Raw genomic sequence first — 19,513 nt, forward strand, 5'->3', positions numbered from 1 at the left:
TATATTTTTATGCTCCTACGGTATACCTTCTATCCCCCGGATTATGACGCCTAAAACCGCTACTTCCCATCCATCCTATATAATGGTGTATGTATGTGCATGTCTTTAACTTTTAACGCTGTTTGGTTTTTATTAAAGCCATATCTTCAATAGTAAGTTTAGAAAACAAATGAATCGGATACAGGGTTTCCACCTCTAGTGATTTATCACTATTTCAAGTGACTTCTTATATTGCCAACAAAATTCAAGATTTTTACGATTTACTGAATTCTCCAAACCAAGATTGCAGAGGATAGGAGACACATTTGGAAATAAACGATTGAATCATGTCAATTTTTCAGTGGTTTAAACATCTTTAAGGGATATTTAGATTATAGTGATAAGTTTATGCTATTGTACGAAAATATACCTTTACTTTCCAAGAAGAAAAACCCAAGATGATAAGACTAGGAACAAAATGTCAAAAATACCCCTAAATAAGAGATTCAAATATTTTGTCTTATAACGTACTTTTTAAAGCCCCACCGAATTCATCCTCAACAAGCAGTTTCTGCATTCAGACCACATTCGCAACGTTCAACTTGTCTATTGTATTGACAACATAAACGTTTGAACAAAACCGAAAATGTGTTGTTTTTAGCAAAGCACCAACATCTAATTGGATATTACGGGCTGGTTAACACCTCCCTTCTCGGTAGGTACCAATTTGTGGAGCTTATACCTAAGTTGCAGGATTCTTATTTTCGCAATCCATGCTAGTCACAACAACGTATAAAACAAGTTAAAATCAAATGTCCTCAATTCAAGTCACAGTAGACAGAATATAGCAGTATGATCATTCTCTATCTCTCCCATTATAAAAACCCGGACAGGGGTGCGAGTGGAAAGAAACAGGCTAAACAAGCTAAGGCAGAAAGAAGTGGGAGGAACTTTTTGTTCACGATGACCAGAAATGATCTGCGATAAGCTTACTGGTATATTCAGAAACAGGCTAAACAAGCTAAGGCAGAAAGAAGTGGGAGGAGCTTTTTGTTCACGATGACCAGAAATGATCTGCGATAAGCTTACTGTCTATAAACTGTGATTCAAGTATACACACTGGCATTTACAAAAATGTTTTTAACAAAACCAAAAATCTGTTGTTCTTAGTAAACCCCCAACATCTAATTGGATATTACGGGTTCTTTAACAACTCCCCTCCCGGTAGGTACCAATTTGTGGAGCCTATACCTGAGTTGCAGGATTTTCATTTGTAGAATCCATGCCAGTGACAACAAACTATAAAACAAGTTAAAACCGAATGTCCTCAATTCAAGACCTATGTAGACTAGTATTTTTGCGGAAGAGCCTTATGTTATATATGCAGTATGTCAAGATAAGATGCTATAATAAAATGAATAATCAGCTTGAAAAAAAGATTTATGAATCTATTCCTTACTAGGTCAACATCTACAAATTTACCTTTTAAATGATCTATTCAATACTATAAAACCTAAAATTATGCATTCTTTTGAAATTTTTGAACTTTCCAATACAATTGTATCGTTTTTACAAAATTCAACATAATTATCATAGATACTGCCTTATTAGCTAGTACACACTCAAGAATTAAAGATAGGTTAATCATAATGAAATATACCTATTTTAGTAACAAAATTACGGAAACTACACCAAAGAAGGGGGTCACCCAGACCGCATTCTATTAAATATGTAACCGAAACTGACCTAACCAAAATACCAACTAAATATTGAATTACAATATAGCTACAATGTTGTTTCCCACCGAGCCGAAGCTAATTGTCTGGTATAAAAACTGTGAAAACCGGTTATTGTGTCATGTTCGCGATACAAACTTCATGTTGACAATATAAATTGATCTTCATGAGATTTTTTGGAGGGGTATGACAATCTAAGCTGGATGAACCTCTTCAAAATGGTCAAAAACTACCAAATACTATGAAAAGTAAATATAATTATACCAAACAAATATAAAGGCCGGAGGATTTGTTAGGGGTAATGACCGTGAAGGGCGTATTACCTCCGGACGTTTTAGCCTGACCCAACCTCTTACAATGCACAGGAATTCTCTTCGGGGGGGAGAGGAGTGTCCATCTAAATTGATAAAAATTCAAATAAAATAGAGTTTTATGCTTTATGGTGAAAAAAGGAGTCTAAACAATAATTACATAAAATTATGGGAAAACAATGCGATGACAAGGGACACTTTTACCCCGTCATTTTTTGAAATTTGAAGGTCTTTTACAATTGTCTCTCCTTTTTGAAGTACGGGCAGTCGAAGAAAAGTTGAAAGCAAAGGATATTTCAACATGCAAACTGTGAATAACGATCAATATTGCATTCTAGTAGAACTCAAATTTTAAAAATCAAGAGCACCATGAAAATTAGCCCAATCTTCACTTGATTCAGTTGACAAATACCTCCTTCTCTACGCTAAAGTTTGACGCTGTGTCACGACTCTGCTTTTAAAATCAATAAATACTTTAAGATAAAAAGCGAGGGATTGAGGAGGGGGCAGCCCCTTTCAAAATATTGCACCTTACTTTCAGTTGAAAAAAAATTAATTTCATTATTTTTATTATTTCTGGTAGTTTTTCAAAAAATTCCAGGAAAACCATGATGCACCACATGGTAGCGACACTGTCATGCTATTTCCATTTACTTTTCACCGGGGGGGGGGGGGGTCATATATGGAATAATTTCTGTTCGTTTTCAGTTCTAATGTTGCTCCTTACTTCCAGTTGGATTGTTTTTAATTACATTTTTACGGACTTTCAAATAATAGCAGGAAATCTCCTTCATCTGGAGTAAAATTTCCCCTGGAAAGTTCCCCCACAAACTTATCTTTCCATGGAAAATCTCCCCTTGCTAAATCCCACCTTAAAATCACTCAAATTTTGTCGATTGATCGTGATTTCTTGGCATAGTAGGAAAAACAGCATTGGTTAAGACTTACTATAATGAGCCTTGACAAAGACAGGATTTTCAAATAATCAAACAGTTCGTGGTAACGAACTGTAAGTAGGCCTAAGGAGCGACCCGGCTCAATGGTAACCGAAACTCTAAAAAACGGAATTTTGATAACAATAGATACATTAAAAGAATCAGATTTTTATGCTGATTTCAAATATATAAGTTTCATCAAGTTTAACCTTATCTATCAAAAGTTACGCGCCTGAGAAAATTTGGCTGATTTTCGAAAAAATGGGGAAAGACCCCCCTAAAAGTTATAGAACCTTAATGAAAATTAGACCATCAGATTCAGCGTATCAGAGAACCCTACTGTAGAGGTTTCAAGCTCCTATCTGCAAAAATGAGGAATTTTGCATTTTTTGCCAGAAGAAAGATCACGGATGCGTGTTTATTTGGTTTTTTTTTTTTTTTCCCAGGGGTGATCGTATCGACCCAGTGGTCCTAGAATATCGTGGGAGGGCTCATTGGAACGGAAATTAAAAGTTCTAGTGCCCTTTTTAAGTGACCAAAAAAAATGGAGGGCAACTAGGCCCCCTCCCACGCTCATTTTTTTCCCAGAGTCAACAGATAAAAATTTTAGAGAGCCATTTTGTTCCGCATGGTTGAAAATATTATAAGTATGTCTTTTAGGTTGACTAAAACCTTCGAAGCCCCGAGGAGGAGCGCTAAAAGTTATGAACTTTACTCAATGTTAACAAATAGCCTAGTATTGGTTATTGGGAAGCATACAGATGTTTTCAGGGGGAATTTTTTCTGGTAGTGGGGGGTGGGGGTGGGTCGGGGGTTATATGAGAGGATCTTTTCATGAAGGAAGTTTTCATGGGGGAAGGGACATTGCTATGAAGGGGGCGCCGGATGTCCCATCATTATTTAAAAAAAAAAATCAGAAATTAAATATAAAAGAACAAGTTTTTCAACTGAAAGTAAGGAACAACATCAAAACTTAAAACGAACAAAAAAATATTAGCTATATGATTGGGTTCACCTTCTAGTCAATGCCTCGCTCTTTAAGCTAAAGATTTTTTAGTACTTTCATAAGAGCTATTTATTCTAATTAACGGCCTTTGTTATTAAGGGTTCATTTTTATAGAATTGGAACAAAATTCAAACTTGAGCGTAAAGAGCGAGGTATTGACTAGGAGGCAAACCTCCTAATATACGTATTAAAAATATATGAATATAGAAGTTCGTTACGTAAGTTAATTCATAAGTTACGTATATTTATTATTAATAAAACGTTCGTAAATAAAATTCAACAAGTTTCGAGAAAGCCATTTAACCAAAAAAAAGTAAAATTAATATACAAATTTCGTTTTAATTATTCATGCACGGTGAGCCAAAATCAAAACCTGCATTAATTCAAAAACGTTCAAAAATTAAATAAAAAAAAACTTGTTTTTTAACTGAAAGTAAGGAGCGACATTAAAACTTAAAACAAAATTATTCCGTATATGAAAGGGGCTTTCCCCTCCTCAACACCTCGCTCTTTACGCTAAAGTTTTTACTGTTTAAAAAAATAAAGTTGTGAGACAGAGTCAAATTTAAGCTTAAAGAGCGAGGCGTTGAAGAGGGGAAAGCCCCTTTCATATACGGAATAATTTCTGTTCGTTTTAAGTTTTAATGTCGCTCCTTGCTTTCAGTTTAAAAAACTTGTTTTTTTTATTTAATCATATAGAAGGAACAAAACCATGATTAAAAAAAGTCTCATATAATTCACCTGTTTCTTCTGTGCTATTAAAATTTGGCCTCTATCCCGAAAATAAATTCCTACGAAAGAGTCTGTTGTAGAGTGTATAATTTCTTGGATCACGCTCCTTTCAATTTATAAGTATATATATATATATATATATATATATATATATATATATATATATATATATATATACATATATATATATATGACTGCAATAACTTATTGAATAGGCTTAATTATTGTACTCTATTGAACGTGATTTAAACATCAAAATGAATAAAAAAAAATCTTGCAACCCTCCCCCCACTTAGTAGATAAATAGGTCAAGAATTGCCTATCTGTAAAATAACGAATTGCAGCCTAGTGAGCTTTGAAGCCCAGTTATTCACACTTTTTCATTTGACTTATGTTATAAAGTATTGCCATAGAACCGATGGCAACCATTACAAAACCGTGATATTTAGGGAGAAGACTGGGCCCAAGAGAGCCAAAAAAAGAGAGAGGTGTCCATTTTCTGCCACCTGGTATATATCTCAGAACACCACATTTACCGCGCACTTCCACCATGCTTGGCACGACGTCCGCCACCTGATATTTGTGGTTTATGAAAGAGAGTGCCCCCTTGCCAAAATGTTCCCTTAGCTGACAAAACTTTGACTGACAAAGTCTTAAAGAAACAAATTAAGCGTAAAATTTAGACGTTTTGGACAGATTAAGCGGATAATTTGGAGTCGGACAAATATTTTTGGGGGAGCTCACTATACGGCCTTGCTCAGTCCTATACATTTGCATGCGCGCTGCCATCTGTTACAACGAACAAAAACAAGAAATAACCTAGAAAAACTTAAAATTTTTGCTATACAGGAAAACCATGACAAAATTACTATACTTACCTGTTAGCATATTTTTTTTGCTCTTTCGAATGGTCTATATTAGGACTATGTGCGGCACACAATTTCTTAGCCACACAAAATTTAGTTTTATTTGAATCGACAATTCAGCAATTTTCCTGAGAGCAAAATAATCTTGCAAGAGGAATTTATCCTATCCCGCTTATTTTGTTTTTACGATCATTGACGGCCAAAGAAATACATTGAGCTGATATAATTTCGATTTCTCGACTAGGGAGCGTTCAAAATATTTAATCGCTTTTTCCCGGAATGAATTGTCAAGCAGTAGGACGATTCCACTCTTAGATCACGAAAAGCTTTCCTTCTTTAGACAATTTCTACTTACTGGGGGTCAGCTCCAAATATACTTTTCTAATTTGTTATACGTCCCAATTTTTATGACTTTGGGGGTGGGGGATAGCTGCCCTCCAATTTTTTTGGTCACTTAAAAAGGGCACTAGAACTTTTAATCTCCATTCGGATGAGCCCCTCCCGATATCCTAGGAATGAGACCTTTATAAGACATTATTTTAACTCTTTGCAGTAATTCACGATATAGATTCTTTTTCGTTATATACTTGTTACCTTTAGAGCAAAATGTTTTTTTTCCAATTTCCTGAAAATTTGGTCTTTTCAAATTTCATCCTTTCCTAGTGCATTTTTAGGTGACCATCCTTCACTTTTTCTGGGGAGCCCGACATTCCCTCTGGAGGCAGAAGGAAGGGGACACTAAGTCCTCGTAGGCCAAATTTGCAATAAAACGTTACCAATCGCTATACAAGCTCAAAAAGTTGGTATTCAGAACAAAATCAAGCTGAAGCCCGTTTTTCAGACCTTTGCCACCTGAAAACGATTAATTTTTAACCTGTTTTCAGACTCTCCCCCCCCTTCCATAAAAATTTATCGAAGACCCATCCACTCCCTCGGAAAAATTAAAATCCCCTCGTTCGTATCATTCAAAACCTTTCATTTCCTTCTAAGTAAATAATTACTTGAGTACAGAAATAGGGTATATGCTAGTACACGACACAATTAAAATGATTACGAAATTCCCGTCAACCCCATACGCGAAGATTCGTTTAGTCAGAGAATTCATTTTAAGATGGGGAAAGGGTAGTAAAAGTATTACAGAACGGGTGAATTTAACAAGAATAATTCAATATTTATGAATATCTAAGGGAAAATACTTGGAAATCATGGTTATTGGGGCTGGAGGCTGCGCCATTTTCCATTCTATATATGCAAGCTGTGCAATAATGGGTAACAACTTCTTGGAAATCGTGGCATTTCCAATGACAATAAAGAGGAAGAATAACTAACCAGGAAAAACTAACATTAATCGATAAATAAGAATCATCATATCTACTAGTGAAATTAGATAAAAAACAAGTTTTTTCAACTGAAAGTAAGGAGCAACATTAAAACTTAAAACGAACGGAAATTATTACGTATATGAGGAGATTCGCCCCCTAGTCAATACCTTGCTCTTTACGCTAGAGTTCGAATTTTGTTAGAATCACAAATCCCTGGATCACAAAGGCCGTTTAATTAGAATGGATAGCTCTTTTGAAAGTACTAAAAAAACTTTAGCGTAAAGAGCAAGGTATCGACTAGGGGGCGAACCCCCTCATATATGTAATAATTTCCGTTCGTTTTAGCTTTTAATGTTGCTCCTTACTTTTAGTTGAAATAACTTGTTTTTTATTTAATTTCTGATCGTTTTTTAAACAATACTGGGAAATCCGGAGCCCCCCTTCATAGAAATGTCCCTTCTCCGAGGGAACATCATCCCACGTAACCCCCTCTCCTCCCCCCCCCACCAGAAAAAATACCGATACTATATGTTTGAGATAACCGATTAATTTTGAGATAACCGATACTATATGTACACAATGCGCAAAGTTCATAACTTGCAGTCGAACGAGGGGATTTTAATTTTTCCGAGGGAGTGGATGGGTCTTCGATAAATTTTTATGGAAGGGGGGGGGGAGAGTCTGAAAACAGGTTAAAAATTAATCGTTTTCAGGTGGCAAAGGTCTGAAAAACGGGCTTCAGCTTGATTTTGTTCTGAATACCAACTTTTTGAGCTTGTATAGCGATTGGTAACGTTTTATTGCAAATTTGGCCTACGAGGACTTAGTGTCCCCTTCCTTCTGCCTCCAGAGGGAATGTCGGGCTCCCCAGAAAAAGTGAAGGATGGTCACCTAAAAATGCACTAGGAAAGGATGAAATTTGAAAAGACCAAATTTTCAGGAAATTGGAAAAAAAACATTTTGCTCTAAAGGTAACAAGTATATAACGAAAAAGAATCTATATCGTGAATTACTGCAAAGAGTTAAAATAATGTCTTATAAAGGTCTCATTCCTAGGATATCGGGAGGGGCTCATCCGAATGGAGATTAAAAGTTCTAGTGCCCTTTTTAAGTGACCAAAAAAATTGGAGGGCAGCTATCCCCCACCCCCAAAGTCATAAAAATTGGGACGTATAACAAATTAGAAAAGTATATTTGGAGCTGACCCCCAGTAAGTAGAAATTGTCTAAAGAAGGAAAGCTTTTCGTGATCTAAGAGTGGAATCGTCCTACTGCTTGACAATTCATTCCGGGAAAAAGCGATTAAATATTTTGAACGCTCCCTAGTCGAGAAATCGAAATTATATCAGCTCAATGTATTTCTTTGGCCGTCAATGATCGTAAAAACAAAATAAGCGGGATAGGATAAATTCCTCTTGCAAGATTATTTTGCTCTCAGGAAAATTGCTGAATTGTCGATTCAAATAAAACTAAATTTTGTGTGGCTAAGAAATTGTGTGCCGCACATAGTCCTAATATAGACCATTCGAAAGAGCAAAAAAAATATGCTAACAGGTAAGTATAGTAATTTTGTCATGGTTTTCCTGTATAGCAAAAATTTTAAGTTTTTCTAGGTTATTTCTTGTTTTTGTTCGTTGTAACAGATGGCAGCGCGCATGCAAATGTATAGGACTGAGCAAGGCCGTATAGTGAGCTCCCCCAAAAATATTTGTCCGACTCCAAATTATCCGCTTAATCTGTCCAAAACGTCTAAATTTTACGCTTAATTTGTTTCTTTAAGACTTTGTCAGTCAAAGTTTTGTCAGCTAAGGGAACATTTTGGCAAGGGGGCACTCTCTTTCATAAACCACAAATATCAGGTGGCGGACGTCGTGCCAAGCATGGTGGAAGTGCGCGGTAAATGTGGTGTTCTGAGATATATACCAGGTGGCAGAAAATGGACACCTCTCTCTTTTTTTGGCTCTCTTGGGCCCAGTCTTCTCCCTAAATATCACGGTTTTGTAATGGTTGCCATCGGTTCTATGGCAATACTTTATAACATAAGTCAAATGAAAAAGTGTGAATAACTGGGCTTCAAAGCTCACTAGGCTGCAATTCGTTATTTTACAGATAGGCAATTCTTGACCTATTTATCTACTAAGTGGGGGAGGGTTGCAAGATTTTTTTTTATTCATTTTGATGTTTAAATCACGTTCAATAGAGTACAATAATTAAGCCTATTCAATAAGTTATTGCAGTCATATATATATATATGTATATATATATATATATATATATATATATATATATATATATATATATATATACATATATATATATATGACTGCAATAACTTATTGAATAGGCTTAATTATTGTACTCTATTGAACGTGATTTAAACATCAAAATGAATAAAAAAATCTTGCAACCCTCCCCCACTTAGTAGATAAATAGGTCAAGAATTGCCTATCTGTAAAATAACGAATTGCAGCCTAGTGAGCTTTGAAGCCCAGTTATTCACACTTTTTCATTTGACTTATGTTATAAAGTATTGCCATAGAACCGATGGCAACCATTACAAAACCGTGATATTTAGGAGAAGACTGGGCCCAAGAGAGCCAAAAAAAGAGAGAGGTGTCCATTTTCTGCCACCTGGTATATATCTCAGAACACCACATTTACCGCGCACTTCCACCATGCTTGGCACGACGTCCGCCACCTGATATTTGTGGTTTATGAAAGAGAGTGCCCCCTTGCCAAAATGTTCCCTTAGCTGACAAAACTTTGACTGACAAAGTCTTAAAGAAACAAATTAAGCGTAAAATTTAGACGTTTTGGACAGATTAAGCGGATAATTTGGAGTCGGACAAATATTTGTGGGGGAGCTCACTATACGGCCTTGCTCAGTCCTATACATTTGCATGCGCGCTGCCATCTGTTACAACGAACAAAAACAAGAAATAACCTAGAAAAACTTAAAATTTTTGCTATACAGGAAAACCATGACAAAATTACTATACTTACCTGTTAGCATATTTTTTTTGCTCTTTCGAATGGTCTATATTAGGACTATGTGCGGCACACAATTTCTTAGCCACACAAAATTTAGTTTTATTTGAATCGACAATTCAGCAATTTTCCTGAGAGCAAAATAATCTTGCAAGAGGAATTTATCCTATCCCGCTTATTTTGTTTTTACGATCATTGACGGCCAAAGAAATACATTGAGCTGATATAATTTCGATTTCTCGACTAGGGAGCGTTCAAAATATTTAATCGCTTTTTCCCGGAATGAATTGTCAAGCAGTAGGACGATTCCACTCTTAGATCACGAAAAGCTTTCCTTCTTTAGACAATTTCTACTTACTGGGGGTCAGCTCCAAATATACTTTTCTAATTTGTTATACGTCCCAATTTTTATGACTTTGGGGGTGGGGGATAGCTGCCCTCCAATTTTTTTGGTCACTTAAAAAGGGCACTAGAACTTTTAATCTCCATTCGGATGAGCCCCTCCCGATATCCTAGGAATGAGACCTTTATAAGACATTATTTTAACTCTTTGCAGTAATTCACGATATAGATTCTTTTTCGTTATATACTTGTTACCTTTAGAGCAAAATGCTTTTTTTCCAATTTCCTGAAAATTTGGTCTTTTCAAATTTCATCCTTTCCTAGTGCATTTTTAGGTGACCATCCTTCACTTTTTCTGGGGAGCCCGACATTCCCTCTGGAGGCAGAAGGAAGGGGACACTAAGTCCTCGTAGGCCAAATTTGCAATAAAACGTTACCAATCGCTATACAAGCTCAAAAAGTTGGTATTCAGAACAAAATCAAGCTGAAGCCCGTTTTTCAGACCTTTGCCACCTGAAAACGATTAATTTTTAACCTGTTTTCAGACTCTCCCCCCCCCCTTCCATAAAAATTTATCGAAGACCCATCCACTCCCTCGGAAAAATTAAAATCCCCTCGTTCGTATCATTCAAAACCTTTCATTTCCTTCTAAGTAAATAATTACTTGAGTACAGAAATAGGGTATATGCTAGTACACGACACAATTAAAATGATTACGAAATTCCCGTCAACCCCATACGCGAAGATTCGTTTAGTCAGAGAATTCATTTTAAGATGGGGAAAGGGTAGTAAAAGTATTACAGAACGGGTGAATTTAACAAGAATAATTCAATATTTATGAATATCTAAGGGAAAATACTTGGAAATCATGGTTATTGGGGCTGGAGGCTGCGCCATTTTCCATTCTATATATGCAAGCTGTGCAATAATGGGTAACAACTTCTTGGAAATCGTGGCATTTCCAATGACAATAAAGAGGAAGAATAACTAACCAGGAAAAACTAACATTAATCGATAAATAAGAATCATCATATCTACTAGTGAAATTAGATAAAAAACAAGTTTTTTCAACTGAAAGTAAGGAGCAACATTAAAACTTAAAACGAACGGAAATTATTACGTATATGAGGAGATTCGCCCCCTAGTCAATACCTTGCTCTTTACGCTAGAGTTCGAATTTTGTTCGAATCACAAATCCCTGGATCACAAAGGCCGTTTAATTAGAATGGATAGCTCTTTTGAAAGTACTAAAAAAACTTTAGCGTAAAGAGCAAGGTATCGACTAGGGGGCGAACCCCCTCATATATGTAATAATTTCCGTTCGTTTTAGCTTTTAATGTTGCTCCTTACTTTTAGTTGAAATAACTTGTTTTTTATTTAATTTCTGATCGTTTTTTAAACAATACTGGGAAATCCGGAGCCCCCTTCATAGAAATGTCCCTTCTCCGAGGGAACATCATCCCACGTAACCCCCTCTCCTCCCCCCCACCAGAAAAAATACCGATACTATATGTTTGAGATAACCGATTAATTTTGAGATAACCGATACTATATGTACACAATGCGCAAAGTTCATAACTTGCAGTCCTTCCCCCGGGATTTTCGACTATGCTGAACAAAACGGCTATCTCAAAATTTTGATTGGGTGACTTTGGGAAAAAATGAGCGTGGGAGGGGGCCAAGTCACCCTCCAATTTTTTGGGTCACTTAAAAACGGCGCTAGAACTTTTAACTTCCGTAAAATGAGCCCTCTCACGATATTCTAGGGCTACTGGATCGATACGATCATCCCTGAAAAAAAAAAAAAAACACATCCGTGCTCTTTCTTCTGGCAAAAAATAAAAAAATCAACATTTTTGCATATAGGAGCTTGAAACAACTACAGTAGGGTTATGCTGTAACTGTAAGTAGGCTTCTGTTACGCTGAATCTGATGGTTTGATTTTCATTAAGAGTCTATCACTTTTAGGGGGTGTTTCCCCCTTTTTTTTGAAAATAAGGCAAAACTTTTCAGGTTCGTAACTTTTGATGAATTAGACTAAATTTGATGAAACTTATATATTTGAAATCAGCATAAAAAAAACCGATTCTTTTGATGTATCTACTGGTATCAAAATTCCGTTTTTTAGAGTATCGGTTACTATCGAGCCGGGTCGCTCCTTATGTACAGTTCGTTCTCACGAACTGTTTGATTTTGATTTTTACGAGGGGCTGTTCACTTTCCGCGCATGGTGTATATATCGTGGAACTCCGTGTGCTGCACAGATCTTCCACTGGTGGCAGAGTCTCCTTCTTGGTGGAGCAGTTTCGTCACGTTTGCCACACCCCCTTGAGTACATGATTTCTGAAAGTTGGAGACCACTTAGATTGTCTTATCATTCATAGATCTATTCCTGCATTCAAGAACCCAAGAATAATCGACCACGTTTAATTATTTGGATATTTTGCCAAACTAATAATTCACCTCAAATAATTTTTCTGTAAACAATATCGCCTATCCCTGAAGATTTAACGTTAACCATACGATTACCGATGTGACTCCAGGCTAATCAGTATACTATCGCTTGATTTAAGATTAAATATCGTTGGTTTTGTGTGTCATTTACTTATTAACGGCAGTTTCTATAGATCTTTAGTTTGGGTTATAATATGACTTCATTTCTTCTCGTTTGGGGTTTAAATATTGCTCTTTACTTTTCTTTGAAAACTTCATAAGTTTTTCAAAATTAATTCCTAAACGGAGCAAGTAAACGCATACCTTCCTGTCTCCAGATCATCGTAAAGATCTGCAGCCGTAAAACGAGTCAATGCCCCCGGGTAGGTTTTCACTTGATCGAATATAAAGCACGTAACTTTTGAAGGTCATTAAAAAGACCTTAAGAAATACATGAACTCAAATAGACCCAAAGGTGACACTGGAGTTTAGGCCCTGCTCTGGACGGAAAACTTTAATAACGAAGCTTTTACTTATTGGCTTTTATCAGAGTTACTTCCAGATTAACTGCATCCCAGACAAGGGCACCAATTGGTGGGAGGGGGCATCTTTTTTCGTTGAAAAGACCGACAAAACCAAAATCCCCCCCCCAGATTCTGTGAATACACTTTTTAGCATCTTCATTAGAAGAAACCAAACATCTTGCCCGCCTACATTTTCGTGGTTTGGTGCCACTGATCCCGGCCCCCCTCCCCCCAGCGTCTGGATATAGTCCTCGGCTATATCCGAAAGTTTGCTGCTTCGCACTACATTGCTTCTTTTTAACGGATGGTTCATACTGCCATTTGGCAAAATTGAAGTAAGATGTTGTTATTATAGCGAAGAGTCCGGAACAGGACACAAACTCCACGATTACCAACCCACATTCTTAAAGGAGGGAAGAAGCTGGTCGAATATTACATCATTATTTGTTCCCAACCCTAAATACAGCTCTGCGCCCACACATCCAGTAAACATGAAGTGACCTAAGATAACAACTTAAAACGTACATGCCTACATACCCCCCCTCATTACCAAGGAATTTGTATTTCTTTGCAAGCCGAGCAAAGTGTACACGCCTGCAGAAGTTTATTTCAAGGACACGGGATAAGATTTCCGGCAAGGAAAATTTACGGTAATAGTCAATGGTTAGGCTCACTAAATACAAAACACTATAACTTTCTGGAAACACTTTTGAAAAATGCTGCAATACATTTATCATTCCTAAAGGCGCTTCAATTTACTTTACTCTCCCCCCCCCAACCTAATGTGCAAAGGTATAGCCCAAATTATATATTTTCTTTCCATCTTTCCGTTTCTTGACTTCATCGACGTTGCTTCTTTGCTGCTAAATCTATTTGGAAAGAAGGCCGAGAAGGGTGGCGTATGGCAAGATGTACGGAACATAAATAAACTCGGCTATATATTCGCACATTTGGAGTGGGAGGGTGAATTGAGGCGGTTTTAAGAATGATATAAGAAACCATTTTAGGATTTTTTTTACAGTTTAAGAAATTTATATGTGGAACACTCACGCATTTAAGTTTATATCATTGAAATTTTTTATCCTCCAGTAAAATAATGGGTTCCACCAGTGCTAGTTAGGGACTAATAATTTTTCTCAAGTCTTCACCATGCAGTTAAGTCAGCTTAGAACCGGATGAGCTTTTAATATTGCGTCAACAAACCTCAAGTGCAGACAGGTCGTCCACATACTTCCACCTAGACTATATCCATAATTTTCTGATTTTATTGTTTTTATTTTAAAACAGCAATTATGAACAAACTGTTCATGAAAAAATGACGAAAAAAAGTATACAAACCAACACTATCAGCAAACTAGGGCTATTACCCAGACCACATCTGGATATACGGGAGGGGGCTGCAATTAAACTGGAAACAACTTTAGAAATCCAACAGATGTGTTCTGAATATTGCAGTGAATTTTTTTGATATTTTAGGCAGTATCAGTTTTGTACCTCATCTGGTAGGAGGGGAGGGCAAGGTATACCACAGGAGTGCAAAAATATAAATAAAAAGAATTTAATGTCAGCTGTCAGAAAAACTGAGGGGAACTTGCCCATGGCGTAATTTTGTCAAAGTCCTGGGGGGACAATTTTCCCAAGTCAAGTGAAAATGAGCCACAGAATACTATAAAGGCAAAGGTAATACTTAGAAAAGTGATCTGTGGATGTTTTTTTATGAAGGCCTATTTTATTTTGCTAATATTCTTGACAGCACTGAATTTCAGATGGGGGGGGAATTGGTTGCCCCCCTGCATCATAGCAAATTACGCCCCTGGCAGCTGCTCCCCTGTCCATGCCTAGAAGTGGCACTGATTGTAAGCCTAGTGTTTGGATTAACACCAAGGGCGGGGGCCAATAAGATTGGCCCCTGCCCTTAGATAGGCTGTCTACCTACTCCATACAGACGATTAACTCCTTACGTATATATAAGTTTTCTACTTATTATTTCTCTCCTAATTAACAAGACCAAAACATCTATAACAAAATCATGTATTCAAAAAAAACATTCTAATTTTTCCTTATCATTAAAATTGCTAGCTTATTCATTCTTCCTATTTATGTTAACAGTTTGATTGTTGCTAATGCACTGATAAGAGACATAGCCTAAGGGAACGAAAACTTGGCAACACAGCAATCTATAAAATATCCGGTTTACGCATGCTCTCTCAGTTGGCAGCGCGAAGAAGGAAATTCCGCCGTTTCAGTTGTGTCTGTCTCAACTGTGATAAAACCTATTTTATGTGAATACCAAAAATCGCTAAAAATCAACATAGGATAGTGAAAATAGTATCATTTTACTCGCAGAAGTGCAAGAAATTCAGTGATGTGATTTTTATGGCAATGGCCTGAATGTGGATCAAGTTACAGCCTTTATTCGGATTAACTTATAAATTGGTAATTTTTCGTGAATTATATAAGAAATCCTTACATTGTTGTCTGAATCCAGGGCTTGTAGTAGTCGATCTCTTAAGTCAAAAACAGTTTTCTGCATTAGGCTCTAATAGCCACCAATAATTAAACCAAAACCGATGATATTTTCTCTACCGGTCATGGCGGACGTGCAATCGCTCGTCAACTGATGAGATACGTGAATTGCTTTTATACATAAAGGAGAGTTTTTGGCGGAGTCCGCTAGGTGCGCTAATTGTACCTTAGTTTCTTGCTTCTGATTGGCTGAATTTGCTTTTAGTTCTCACATGGCGACTGAAGAATTTGTTTTCAAAAGTTAGGCGACTGTGGCGGAATGAAGGCTGGATACTTGGATTGAGGCTTGAGATGTAATTTTATTTTTGGACCATTTTCAGCTGTTTATATTAACTCTGGTTAATATATTGTTATTCAATGGGGAAAATATGTTCTAAGAAATTATTATCTGCGACTCATCATGAAATTTGTATTATTGCTCTTCAATTCAAATAATTAGTTGTTTTTTTTGTCAGTGATAATACTAGGCTGCGAGGATTGAAGTCAAATTCGAAATAGATGGCTAAGCTATTTACCCTGTGTTCAATAAGCTTATTGCAATTGTTTTTTCTAGTTATTTTGCGCTGAAGACGCTTACAAGTAGCCTATTGAATTGCGTTCAAAAACACTTATTAAAACCTATTGCAAAAAGCCTAATGATTTGCTTATCGTTCTTCAGAGCTTAATAAGCTGCATTTCGTCCTTATAAAGATAGAAAATTCATGGAATAATAATCTATTAGCCTAGCATAAGCTAACAATATGTCTGGTTAGATTCAAAGGTCTACGGGCTTGCAAGATTTTTTGGGGGGGGGTTTTATGCTGGGGGGGGTTTTTTTTTTTTTGTGTGTGTGTAAGAAATACAGTTTGGTGTTCAAACAGAGCACAATAATTAGGCTACGCTTATTCAATAAACTATTGCAATTAATAGCAATAAAGTTCTGTTGAATACAGGATTAAAGTCCTGGTTGTGTGAAACCATGTGATTTCTATTGAAACACAATATGACCTGAAAAAGAACCTTGGGGGACGGGGGGGGGGTTGGATTTGAGGAAACGTTTGAAGGTAGTTCTAGTAGGGGTGATTTTTTCCGTGTTTAGATTAATTTGTTAGCTATAAGATGAATATTTGAATATACCACTCAATATAGCTCTTAGCACTATCCCAAAGTATAAGCTACTGGCTGCTCGCCTACTGTTGCAATTGTCATATACCCCTAAATCGGGTTCAGGGTGTATGGTGATTCATGGTCCCTTATACTTTTTTGGTGGTAGGATATTAAAAAGAGAAACACATCATCTAATTTTTCAGTCAATACAAGGGGTGCCAATTGGGTGATTCCCCCTCTAGATTTTGAAAAACATATTCTTTGGTAACTCATTGAAAAAGAATCCTTGGTACTTTTCAATTAACTGGTACCCACGCAATATATTGTATAGGGAAGATGCTGAAGGAAACTAGTCAAACGGGTATCTGTCAATAGAGAATTGGATCGCAAACCGTGGTTTGTCATTGCATTTACAATATTTAAACTATTTTTTGGGGGGGGTTTAGGGGAAAAAAGGTACCTAGGTTAGGTTACGTATTTAATGCATGCTATGTTTTAACACACACACCCCCCACCCACCCCCCTAATGTGCAAATATATTGCCAAAATTTGTTTCTAAACTATTGTATTTTAATCATAGTTTATTTCATTAGCATTAACCAAACTTGACTTCTTGCGTGGGTACCACCTAATTGAAAAATACCAAATCCTTGCCCCCTCCCCTATTCACTACTCTTTCCAAATATAATAGTCACTTCTGTTGCAGTTCCTGTCTGAGTTCTGTCTCGTACCGTTCTGTCTCGCACCTTAGTTGGATTCCAAACATGGTTGCCACCCCGTGATTTGTCACTATATCTAGTGATTTTTTATATTGTCTATGCTAAAAAATCTCTAAATCGGCACATAAATCACTAGACTATTTTTCTTTCTCGCCCCGTGGCAACCCTGATTTCAAATTGAGAACATGTCTGTAGGTAGACCCAAAATCAGTAGTAGCCTAAGTTGGTAGGGATTTTGGTACTTGTCTATTATATAACTCATTCGAGAAGTGAAGTTTGGTGAATACTAATAAAATAAAACAAATTTATGATGAAAATATAATAGTTTAGAAACAAATTTGGACTATATATTTGCACATAAAGCATGGCATATATTAAATACGTTACCTAAACAAACCTATTTTAACCTAACCAAACCTATTTAACCTAATAAAGGAAAAAAAGATGAAAGCAGAATACTTTTTTTTAGCAAAATTGTGAAAAATACAACTTGGAAGTATGCTGCCAGAAGTGTCAGAAGGTTAAAATGAACTCGGCCTTCTGCCTTTACTGCCGCCGGCCACATGTACTCTACTAAGCATGAATGTAAATGACGGCAGGATGTACCTCGGTGCCGTTTGTTCCTCCACTTTGTGGAATCCCACATTCTCTCTACTTTTTGGGTAGCGGCGCCGGCTTCTGGGTCGACAAAATTATTTTTGTGGTTCACTTTCAAATGAGTGGAACCTACTTGTTCCAGCTCAGTTGTGTTGTACCCCTTCTAACAATCTGAAATGATTCTTGAACATCCATGTTGAGACACTATATTCGGTACTATTGCGCTTAATGATACATGCCGCTATAGACTCTATAGCAATTTAGCGTGGAGACCCGTAAAGCGGGTAATTGCTATGTAAATTGTTCGGAAAGCAGCGTGGTTTCTCATTGAATTTACAATATTTAAACTGTTGTTTTTTTAGAGGGGGGGGGGGGAAGGTACCTAGGCTAGGTTACGTATTTAATATATGCTGTGCTTTGCCTCCCATCCCCCCACCACTAATGTGCAAATATATAGCCTAAATTTGTTTCATAAACTTTTATAAACGGGTATCCGTCTCTCCCGTTTGACTAGTTTCCTTAATAGTCTATAGCGGTGTGTACCATTAAGCGCAACAGTACCATATATTCTATCACTAGTCAAAGCAAAATAACCGGTGTCCTCAAGAATCGCGTTAATAATAAACTACAGTGAACTAGGTCAAGAATCGCGTTAATAATGAAATTTTCTTTGTCTTTGAGACGGTGGGCCAACGCCAAAGCTCCCGAAGCTATTGAGCCTTTAGGTGAATAGTAATTCTAGGAATAGGGTCTATGGCAAATTATGCCCCATGAAGGTATCTGAAACATCCATACCTCTTTTTATCCTCTAGGGTGCTGTATTTTCATGAACATGTAAATATTTTTGGTACTTGTTTAATAGCCGGGCAACACGCGAAAAGGGAATTTTGGTTAATGCTAATGAAATAAAACAAAATATGATAAAAATATAATAGTTTAGAAGCCAATTTGGCTATATATTTGCAAATTAGGGGGGGGGGGGTAAAGCAGATCAGAGACTAAAGACGTAGCCTAACCTAGGGACCTTTATCCCCCCTAAACCCCAAAAAACTAAAGTTTGAATATAGTTCCCGGAGAGATAAGTCCTTTGTTCAATCACTATTCATTGGAAACTAACCGGTTTTTATTCTATCTGATCATGCGGTTCTTCTCGCGTGTTGCCCAGCTACTAGACAAGTACCGTATTTTTTGCTACGTGGATAAAATCTCCAGAAATAAATCTACATTCCAAATATAAGCCTGAAAAGGTGTCTTCAACCTCGTATCTACACTTCCCTACCTGTAAGATTTGAGAGACCATGGAAATCAAAACTATTTGAAAAAAACTCAAAACGGGCTTAGATTCTGACTCAAATACTTTGAACCGTCTTGCTAACAGCCTCGTTCCTAGAAAGTGTGTTTAAGCCAATCTT

The 19,513-nt window shown here is 36.7% G+C and overlaps 1 protein-coding gene and 1 long non-coding RNA gene across 5 annotated transcripts in view; one reads left to right on the forward strand and one right to left on the reverse strand.

Annotated features, from left to right (window-relative positions):
• LOC148944210 (uncharacterized) overlaps positions 1-15,775 on the reverse strand; it is a 36,260-nt gene extending 20,485 nt beyond the window's left edge. Inside the window, exon 1 of the mRNA XM_089100125.1 lies at positions 15,644-15,775. Within this exon, the coding sequence (XP_088956251.1) occupies positions 15,644-15,706 (63 nt within the window). The 5' untranslated portion in view covers positions 15,707-15,775. The remainder of the gene's footprint in view (positions 1-15,643) is intronic.
• LOC148944211 (uncharacterized) overlaps positions 15,361-19,513 on the forward strand; it is a 59,705-nt gene continuing 55,552 nt past the window's right edge. The window contains exon 1 of one of the 4 annotated variants that reach the window (XR_016142833.1): positions 15,361-15,609. This is a non-coding gene — a long non-coding RNA (uncharacterized LOC148944211). Of the gene's footprint in view, positions 15,610-15,862; positions 15,993-19,513 lie in introns of those variants that run through there. The other 3 variants (XR_016142831.1, XR_016142834.1, XR_016142832.1) reach the window with 3 other exon arrangements.

This window comes from Artemia sp. Qi Xiang Cuo, chromosome 14, assembly GCF_049724085.1.
Source record: "Artemia sp. Qi Xiang Cuo chromosome 14, ASM4972408v1, whole genome shotgun sequence".
Classification (NCBI taxonomy): Eukaryota; Metazoa; Arthropoda; class Branchiopoda; order Anostraca; family Artemiidae; genus Artemia; species Artemia sp. Qi Xiang Cuo.